This window comes from Vigna unguiculata, chromosome 10 (assembly GCF_037176805.1).
Source record: "Vigna unguiculata cultivar grain cowpea cultivar isolate G323 ecotype 2 chromosome 10, ASM3717680v1, whole genome shotgun sequence".
NCBI classification, from domain to species: Eukaryota; Viridiplantae; Streptophyta; class Magnoliopsida; order Fabales; family Fabaceae; genus Vigna; species Vigna unguiculata.
The window spans coordinates 15,709,815-15,720,953 of record NC_140801.1 but is presented as its reverse complement, the minus strand read 5'-3'; the positions used below and the strand labels follow the sequence as shown (position 1 = coordinate 15,720,953).

Genomic DNA, 11,139 nt, shown 5'->3' with positions numbered 1-11,139 from the left:
ATTTTTTGGTTCGTCATTCCGTCGCGATTTCGATTGTGACAAATTGCATCCTGACACTAGTCAGATAGTCTCACGTAGAGCATACTGACTCAAGTGGTAAGAGTAGCAGGAGGCCTTAGTTTTTGGCAGGATAATGACCTTAGAGTTTTGAAGACTAACCTTGTGAGTGGTAGGGTGAAATCCATTGGCAATTAACTCTGTAGAGCAGTAGAGGCCACCACAAGTGCAAGCATCCAGTGAATACGACTAATGATATGTGTCCGGATAATCGTGTCTTGAGTCTTAGTGTCTTGTTTGCGGGTCATCACATGCTTAGTTGATGTATATATCTTTGGCTATAAAATTGTATGCAATTGTATGATAAATCATTTTTTTACTCTAGCTTACCCTTTTTGTTTGCTCGTGTGTTCTATGTGTGGTTTTTCTCCTTTTGCAATGATCATCAATTTATTGATGTGAGCATATGTGGGAACTCCTCGTGGTCATTAGGGTGATGGGAATTCCGCTGCATAGCCTGTTTTGGGTCGGATCCTCTTGCTTTGGGTCTTCTTTTAGGGCTATGACTCATGTTTTATCGTGCTCCTGGAGCATGTATTTTGAATACCGTTGTTACTTTATTATTGACATCGTGGTGTGTCTTAATCTTCTTTCTAGCACTTTTGGAATAATGTAATGGTTTAAAACATGAGTACCTTTTTGGTATTGTCATTCTATATTATATCTTGTGATGTTTCATTTATAGATTTACTCTAAATTAAATGGGACATTACAATATTTGAAGATACAAACAAAAGTTACAAAAGTTGCTTGACGGTTAACAAAATTCAGTTATGATATTTGTTATTATACTATGATTTGATTATGTTTGTTATTATCTTTTCTGAACGTTAGCAGACCCAAGAAAATTATAAAATTCCCTTATTACACGGACTAATCTAACTTAATACTCTGTATCCAAATATTTCTTACTGACTTGACTATCAAAACTTTTCCTCTTGATGATTTGGAGCTTGGATATTCAACATTAGACATCAGAAAGTTGGGTCCATCGCGGGCGAAGTTATATTTTTGTTATCAACAATAAATAATATATTAGTGAAACAAAAAATATTTCATTCAAAAGGTTTATATACACAAGAAAGCAGAAATAAAAAGTACAACAATATCCTTATTTCATACTAAGACTTTTCAATACAAGAACAACTTCAATAAAACAATAACATAATCTTGCATTATATGGTTTTATTGTCAAACATATTTATGTGAAAGAATGTTATTACTATCCTCCTTGTCACAAAAAAAATATCTTCCTTATTCCTCATTTCTTTTCAATCACATGACAATATGTTTTTTCATCTTCACCTCTCTCATGTTTTCTTTTCTTGAAGAAACAAAACATCTCAAAATAACTTTCACCCTATATTTATACACTCACTATTTCACGATCTCAGATTTGTTACTCCAAGATCCCTTTAAGATAAAATATTTTAATTTTGATTAACAAAAAGAGAGCTATTTCCCAATAATCTAGAAAATATTTTTCATTCACCTAATTTTAATTACTTCCATAGTTAGTCCTTTATTGAGCATATAAATCTATCCTGCACAATAATTTATCGAGAAAGTAAGATATGTCTCAACCATAAATGGGGAGAACAGAAAATAAATTAAAACAAAATAAAATGTACAAAATGAAAAGAGTAAAAGAATACATATTACCTTAAAATGATTAAAATGACGATTGAACACCAAAAATGAAACGGTACTTTCTTTATGTATGTCAATTGTGAATATTACAAAGGCAGAATCTTTTACTTATAGTGGTGTTATTACAAGATCGAGATGTCATCTGTAAAACTACACGATTGATAATTTAGAGATGCTCATTATTATTTGATTAGTTATATAATTAGCATCATATATACGAATATGCTCTGAGACAATATCGACCTTATTTCTCCACCACACTATTTGTAATTTTGGGATTCTAAATAATTTTGGTTTTCGAGGTTGTATTCTATACATTTTGGCTAAAACATTCTCGGCTTTCGGGTCCAGCAATACAATACAGGTAACATAAGTATAATAGAAAAATCTTCTTAAAGTTTTAAAATATAGAAGAGAAGTAAAAGATTATTATGAAATTGATCCGACATGCTTATGCCACCCCTATATATGATCCTATGATTCTAAAATGAAATTCACAAAGAGTGTTTTCTCATTGTTATAGAAACAATGTTGTCACTATTTCTATTTCTTTGTCTTAGTCTTCCTTTGTTTTTCTCATTCTTCCTCAGATACCTCAAAACTTTGAATAACCCATCACTCCCACCAGGTCCCAGAGGCCTTCCCATAATAGGGAACCTTTATCAGCTCAATAATTCTTCTCTTTATCTTCAGCTATGGCAACTCTCAAAAAAATATGGACCAATATTTTCCCTTAAATTAGGTTTAAGATCAGCCATTGTTGTTTCCTCTCCTAAACTTGCCAAAGAGGTAATGAAAGATCATGACCTTGAGTTTTGTGGGAGACCTAGATTACTTGGCCAACAGAAATTGTCTTATAATGGAACTGACATTGTATTTTGCCCATACAATAGTAACTGGAGAGAAATCAGAAAACTTTGTGTTGTTCATATCCTTAGCTCCATTCGTGTCTCTAACTTTTCCTCAATAAGACACTTTGAGGTCAAGCAAATGATTAGAAAAATATCAATGCATGCTTCATCCTCCAAGGTTACGAATTTGAGTGATGCACTCATGTCCCTCACCAGCACTATTATATGCAGAATTGCCTTCGGGAGAAGGTATTGTAAGAGACATGGAGCATCTTTTTCACACTCAAAGAATTACACTTTCAAAACTGTTTTCTAAATTTTATCATTTTTAAAAAATTATGTGATATACTTTTCACTACAAGCTCGAGTATAAGTTTAATAAAATGTTTCACGAAGAATCATATATTGGTCCACTTTCCACCAGGTATGAAGATGAAGGAATTGAAAGGAGTAAGTTCCATGGGCTACTGAATGAGTGTCAAGCCATGATGGGCATGTTTTTCTTCTCAGATTATATTCCTTTCTTGGGTTGGATTGATAGAATCACAGGACTGCGTGCTCGTCTTGAACAAAATTTCAAGGAGTTGGATACCTTCTACCAAGAAGTGATTGATGAACACATGGATCCTAATAGAAACACACCAGAGAACGAAGATTTGATTGATGTCTTACTTCAACTCAAAAAGCAACGTTCGTTTTCTGTAGATCTCGAAAACGATCATATCAAAGCTGTGTTCATGGTAAAAGTTCTTTTCCCTTTCTCATTTAATTTATCTATTTGAGTAACAAAAGCCGGCATATGACATGAAAAAAAAAATGGTAGAAGTAGGCTTTAAGTCTAATTCAACCTACTAAAACCGGCTTGTAAGGTGAGGTTTGTATCCACTTATTTATTATGAAATTCTTCCTGTATTAATGGATGGTATGTTAGCGATCTGATTGTGAGTGAAACAGAATGTTCAAGAAATTTTGTTAGGATGAAATTCCCCCTCACGCCGAGGTATATACATCTCGTGCGTGAGACAAGAAATTAATAAATGGTCTGTTAGGAGTCTAATTATAGGTGGAAAGAAGTAGACTTTAAGCTTAACTCAACCCCATAAAACTGGCTTGTAAAGTGAGGATTGCACTCCACTTATATATTATGAGATTGCTTTATCTCTGGTCGATATGAGACATCCAACAAATATCAAAGAATATTATGTGTTTAATTACTCATTTTTCAAGAACAACACCTTGTAAGAAAACACCCATATGTCAGTCCTCCAAACCAGATTATTATTGTGACAAAGTCAATACAAACCATAAATTTTAACAATTCTTATATTATATAAAAAATATATTTTACATTTAACTTAACATTATAAAATTAGCTTAAAAAATATAAGATTCACTTTATTTAGATATTATGGATTGGTATAAATAAATTTCTACATAGTCCTAACCTTGATATCAGAGACGGTAAAAGGGGTCATCCTATGTGTTGGTGAAAATCTTGACATACTTCATAAAAAAAGAGACCGACCCACTAACTTTTTCTTTTATTTTACACTTTTTTATTTTGTACTTTAAAATTTCTTTTATATATATATATATATATATATATATATATATATATATATATATATATATATATATATATAAATTAAAAACATATAACGGAGCTAAGGTCCATGTTCTAGGACATTCATGTGCTATGATTGCTACACGTTACACTTCCAGTACCAGTTATTCAAAAACTGTTACTTGCATAAAGTTAACTCTTGAGTTTAGAAAAGACCCAATTTTAGGTCTGCTCCCTTAGCTTCATTAAGCATACCTAGGTAGACAAAACAGAGGGATAGATTGGATTTTTTAATCCGATCTAAATCTAGTCCAGATCCATATATTTATATCAAATTTTGAATTTAAATATTTTCTTATCTAAAATTTTAAATCTAAATATTTGAATTAAGTTTTCAATCTAAATTTTTAGATCCATACGTTTTAATAAAAAATAAATTATTTATAAAATTTAATTTTAAATTTAAATCTATATTTTCTAAAAAATAATTATTTCATCTAATACATAAATATATAAAAGAAAGTTAAATAATATATCAAATATTAAAAAATATAATAATATTATAATTTAATAATATAAAAGATTAAATACAAAATAAAAAGTCAATACAAAACAACTACTCATATGAAGCCAGGAATCACGACCAGATGTCACCTTCAAATTGTATCACCATAGAAAATGGTAGCTCCTAAATAATGTATGACTCCCCTCCCTTAAGACATAAGTGTCACCGATGCACACTCACAATTTTATATGTTTTGGTCAACAAACACCAATTAAACTCGAATGAGACCACGAAGTACTAAATACATGACAACTCCAAGTTGTATATTCACAAAGTCCACCGTTCAGTAAGGTAAGGAAACATAAAAGCAGTTGGTATAAAAATAATAGCATAAGTACTCACGACTAAAATAAAAAATAAGGAACAATATAATAGGTAAATAATATAATTTTATTAAAGAAAGAAAAATCACATATCATTCTCTAATATAAGGAAAAAACAACAATAATCTCTCTCTTAAAAACAATAATTATCGTAGATCTCCTTGCGTTTCAACCACCATTAACGAAAATCACCTGCAAGTGCAGCGTTTCGTTGACTCAGAACGCAACTCCGCTAGTTCACAAAACAACACCATGGTCATCATCGTCAGCCTATAGCTGAAAAGTTTCTGCCACGGGTCAACTGATAACCGAGGCATAAACCGTTGCATAAATTACAAAACTGCCTCCACTTATTTATATGTCTCATTTCTGCTATAACCGAGACATCAAGCCTGAGTTAGAAAGTCCAAAGTGCACTAGTGGCTACAACATTCTATAACTTGGATAACCAACTTACTGCACCTCTAGCAAGTGTAAACACACAACCAGTAATAAATCCCTTTTTATAAATATCAATTGCAAAATCTGAATCGACAAAGCTCTTGACAACTAATTCTGATCCTCTGAAACATGATGAAACACCTGAGGTTCCTTTGATGTATCTAAGAATCCTCTTAACAACACTTCAATGCTTTTAACCTGGATTTTCCAAGAACCTAATAACCACTCCTACTGTTTGTGCAATTTGTGGTCTTGTACAAATCATAGCATACATAAAAGTCTACTCACTGTCGATGCATATGGCACTCAAGACATCTCCATCCTCTCCGCTTCACTACTAGAACTCATACTTGAGGATAACTTATAATTTATAGGAAGCGGGGTAGAAATTGTCTTGTAATCTTGCATGTTAAAGCGCCACAAGATTTTTAGTAAGTAATTCTTTCTAGAAAGCCAAATCTTCCTATCTTTTCTATCTCAGTGAATCTAAATTCCTAAAATCTTATTTGTCGGTCTCAAGTCTTTCATATCAAACTCCCTTGTCAATTGTGCATTCAGATCCTGGATTTGAGCTTTTTTGTGGCCTACCACCAACATGTCATCCTCATACAATAGCAAAATAATAAAATCATTCTGACTAACACATTGTAATAAGGACAATAGTTTGAACTTAGTCTGATGTAATTGAGGCTTATATGAAGGAATCAAATATCTTATACCAACACCCAGGCACCTACTTTAGATTGTACAAAGATTTGTTTAACTTGCAAATAAAGTTTCCTTTTTCTTTAAAGCCTTCTATTTGGAGCATATATATTACTTCTTTAAGTTCTCCATGAAAAAAAAATAGTCTTTACATTTAATTGTTTAAGAGGTAAATCAAATACAACACACAAGGCTAATATAAGTCTAATTGTTGTTAATCTAACAATGGGAAAGAATATCTCACTGAATTCAATGCCTTCTTTATTTTAGCATATCCCTTTACTACCAATCTAGAACAATACCATTACATTTGATCATTACTATCACATTTGATTTTATAGACCCATTTGTATCCAATGGCATTTTGACCTTTTGGAAGTTAAACCAGCCTCCATGTCTTGTTTTTGTGAATATCCTTTACTTCTTCTTGCATTGCCACCATCCACAATGAAGCATTTGAACCACTCACAGCCTCTTCAAATATGAGGATTCTCCATCTTCACTCAGAAGACAATACACATCATGGCTCGTCATAACATATTGTGAGTGCCAAGATGGTTTAATCATCTCTCCTGTCGATCATCGAAGTCCTCCATTACCAATTGCATTCACCTCCTATTCTTCATGCTCATGTTCTGAATCAGCATAATCATCTAAAGGTTTCTTCTCCTCTATATGTACCATGGTAGTGTCCTTTGTAAAGCTGTCATTTGTCTGTTTACTTTGTCAGCAGTTCATTTCCCTCGTTTCCAACATCCCCAAAAGGATACCTTCTTCGTAGTTCCACAATACTTCCCTTGTTTCCAACATCCAAAAGATTGTCTTCTTCATAGTTCCACAAAGCTTCCCTCATTTCAAAAAATCTAAAAGTATGTCTTCTTTGTAGTTCTATAAAGCTTCCTAGGTTTCCAACAAACCAAAAGTCCGTCTTCTTCGTAGTTCCATCCCTACTAATAATAGTCTTGTGGGTAGTGGGATCCCATAGGCGATACCCAATCACATTGTCAATATAACCCAAGAATATACATTTCTTGGATTTTGGACCCAACTTCGTTCTTTCTTAGGAGTTGTACATCACATACATAGGACAACCAAATACATGTAAGGAATAATAATGAGTTGGTTTACCATTACACACCTTTAGCGGTGTCTTAAAGCCTATCGCTATTATGTAATAAGACATTTTAACTACTTTTGCCTAGAAAGACTTGGCCACCCCCGTGTACTCAGCATAACCCTTGTTCTCTCCAGGAGAGTCTTGTTCATCCGCTTTACCACACCATTCTACTAAGGTATACACGGGACAAAAAAATTGTTTGTAATACTCTATTGCTTGCAGAATGTCAAAAAAATCTCCATCTACATATTCTCCTCCATTGTTTGTCCTCAAACACTTAATTATTTTCTCAATTTCAAACTCTACTTATGCTATGAATTCCTTGATTCCACTTGATAGGTTAAATATAATCTTACAAATATTTTATAATTTTTTAATTAATTAAATAAATTGAAATAATTATTATCTATGATAAATTATTTTATTATAATTAATAGTTAAAAATTAATTTATAAGTATTAATAATTTAAGTTAATACTATTTTAGGACCTAAATTTCTCGTACCAGTGTTAGTGTGTAATAGGTTATGGCCAAACTATGTCAGACCCAACATATTAATTCCAGAATATTTAATGTAATCTTTATATAAAGCTTGACAAGAAAAGAGCTAATTTTCAATTTAATCTTCCCTCCATCGTTCAATATTTCTCTGCTTAAGGAAACTTTGTGAAACATTGTTCTTATATAACTCGTTTGAGGTATAATAACTACTAAGATCAATTTAATCATCAGTCAAATATAATGTTTCTATGTGTGTGTGTAAAGTGACTCTTTGATTTGAAAAATATTCTTTTAACATAATGTTTCTATATTTTTTCTTTTAATAACCAAATTAAGATATTCTAAATAATCTCAAGATTAAATTAAATAATCATCAGTAATAATATGGAAGAAATAACTTATCCACAAGATCAAGATGTTTGACTGTGTTTGATGAGTGTAGTGTCTCGTCCTTTTACTAGTCTAATGCCTCATATGATCAATTCTCTCTTCTGATTAACATGAACTGTGTCATAAACTTTGACTCGTTTGATCAATGCATTCGTACATGGTTTCTAGAATTGAGTCATCTGATCTATTCATAAGATCACTTATGCTTTAATATATATATATATATATATATATATATATATATATATATATATATATATATATATATATATATATATATATATAAAATAAACTAAGAGGATCATTTCATTAAATCAACTTCCTCTATATACAATTAGAGATGTTAAACCACTGCATAATAAATGTTGATTACGCTCGTTCCTTCTGTCGTCTAATAAGTTCCTCTCTTCGTGTGGTGATGTTTTGTTACCATAAAAAACACTTTCATATAAAAGGGTTGGTCTGGTCTCAATAAAGGATAAACATCTTTATTTCTCCAATGTCAAATATCAAGAAAGAAGTTATAATTATATAAATATCAAATAAGAGTATCAAATAAAAATTAAATAAATGTCAAATAATTATAAAAAAAGAGTAAAAATTATCGAATATGTTCGTTAAAAGCTAGTTATGAAACTAAGAATTAAATAAAAGTTCATGAAAGTTTTTAAATGACACTCCATTCCCTTTCATTTGTTCTTCCACCCTCATTAACCTGTTTTACCTATTTTGCCAACTATTCAAAGTATTTAATGATTTAATCTCTCTCCTTTGTAAGTGGTACCCATATGCTATGTCAATTTCCACAAAGTTCTATCCTTATCCATTTCTTTCATCAACTAAGATTTGTTATTGAATTTTGAATACAGTCATAAGATAAGATGTCGCAAATATCGAAACTCAATGATCTTAGTATTTCTCGTCTTCTCTATTCCTAGTGAGTTATTTATCAATAAATATGAAATTTGACATGTGGGAATTCAGGAGGATACTACACCTACCATGCAATGATCCCTTCATAGCCTTTCAATCTAGGATTCAACATTGTCATGAACATCTTGAATATCCATATATGTCATGAAAAAATGATTGCCTTATAGTCTCATGTATTACACTTAACAAACCCTATTGTAGCCATTTTCATAATAATCGAGAACTATTAATGTTCATTCAAATAATGACAGTTATTCTAGTACACCCCCATAGGAGTTAAGGTAAACAACAATATAAATACAAGTTCCTCATTTAATCCTCAGATATGCCACTAAAGATAAAATCATGCAATTTCACTCTTACAAGAAGACAACATTTTGGCTGCACTAATCGAATCTAGTGACAATAACTTAATAGACTTAAGGTCGGAACATTAATATTTTTTGTGGAAAGAAAAATGAGATTTCAAAGATGAATTCTTGTTTCCTTTATATTTCAATTGGAGGCTATATAGTAGGAATACTAACACAGGCACTTCGACACTATAGTCTCGAAAATGTGGGATACAGGGACATGAATCTTTTGTATTAGATAATTTTAAGTTATTAAATTTAATAACCACTGTTTTTTATTCAAATCATCTATGAACTAGGTTAGTCATATATAATAATTTAAACATTTTTTCACCTAAAATAAACAAATCTAATTCGTCTATCTAACATAAAAAAGTGAAAAAAAAAGATATCATTCATTTAAGAAATTTCATCCCCATTAAAAAAAAACATTTTATTTGAGATTTATTTAAAGACAAATTACCAACTTTTAAAAAATCCATCATACGATATGAGATTAAATAAACACACCTCAGTAATGTTAGTAACAAGTAATACTTTTACGAAAATATGTTTTGGATCGATTATGAATTGTTGATTTCGTTTTTGCAGAATGTGCTTGTAGGAGCAACTGATACAACTGCTGCTACAACCATATGGGCTATGACCTTGCTATTAAAAAATCCCAGAGTAATGAAGAAAGTTCAAGAAGAAATTAGGAATTTGGCGGGTGAAAAAGATTTTCTATCTGAAGATGATGTTCAAAAGCTTCCCTATTTTAAGGCGGTGATAAAAGAGACATTGAGATTGCATCTACCAGCGCCCCTTCTTGTGCCAAGAGAAACAAATGAAGCATGTAACTTAGAAGGCTATGTAATTCCAGCCAAGACAATAGTGTATGTGAATGGTTGGGCTATCCATAGAGACCCTAACAATTGGAAAGACCCAGATGAGTTTTTACCAGAGAGGTTTTTAGGTAATACAATAGATTTTCGAGGGCAAGATTTTGAGTTCATTCCATTTGGTGCTGGACGTAGAATTTGCCCTGGTATAATTATGGCAATTGCTTCATTGGATATTATTTTGGCTAATCTTCTCATGTCATTTGATTGGGAATTACCAGCCGGAATGACAAAGGAAGATATTGATACTGATGTATTGCCTGGAATTACTCAACACAAGAAGAATCCTCTATGTGTTTTGGCTAAGTTTCGAGTCTAAAAGTTTGATTAATAAAAATGTGTAATATTGTGTTTTGTTGTTGTTTGGTGTCTTTAGTTCCATGGAGGTAATATTGTGTTCGTAAATGATGTCATATCCCTATTCCAAAATATGTTCTTTTATTGTATAATTAAATTTAGACATTGATTGTTGTTGTACTGTGAGATGAGAAACATGCCCTTCTTTGTATGAATGGGACAACAAAGTTAATTGTATTAATAATGATAGCTTCACCAAGAGATACAATGACAATAATGGTTTCATCCTTATCTTCTCTTCTGGTATTATTTTCTTTACCCTTGATCTCCTCTATTTGAGGATCTGCACTCTTTAATTACATGTCCCAATTTATTACAAGAGGAACATGTGATTAAAACATGGAAAGTAAGCGCTCTTTTGTTCAATCATTCTTAGCACTCAAATTTTGTTTAATTTTCATCTCAAAAAAATTAGTTTTAGTTTAAATATATATTTGTTTGGTTTGAATTA

The 11,139-nt window shown here is 31.4% G+C and overlaps 1 protein-coding gene across 1 annotated transcript; it reads left to right on the top strand.

Moving 5' to 3' along the window:
* Positions 1 to 2,226: 2,226 nt before the first annotated feature.
* On the top strand, positions 2,227 to 10,784 carry LOC114167475 (6,7,8-trihydroxycoumarin synthase-like). The gene is made up of 3 exons (XM_028052566.2): positions 2,227 to 2,807; positions 2,983 to 3,298; positions 10,042 to 10,784. Exons 1-3 carry the CDS (start codon positions 2,236 to 2,238, stop codon positions 10,648 to 10,650), a joined length of 1,497 nt encoding a protein of 498 aa, XP_027908367.1. The 5' UTR covers positions 2,227 to 2,235; the 3' UTR covers positions 10,651 to 10,784.
* Positions 10,785 to 11,139: the final 355 nt, after the last annotated feature.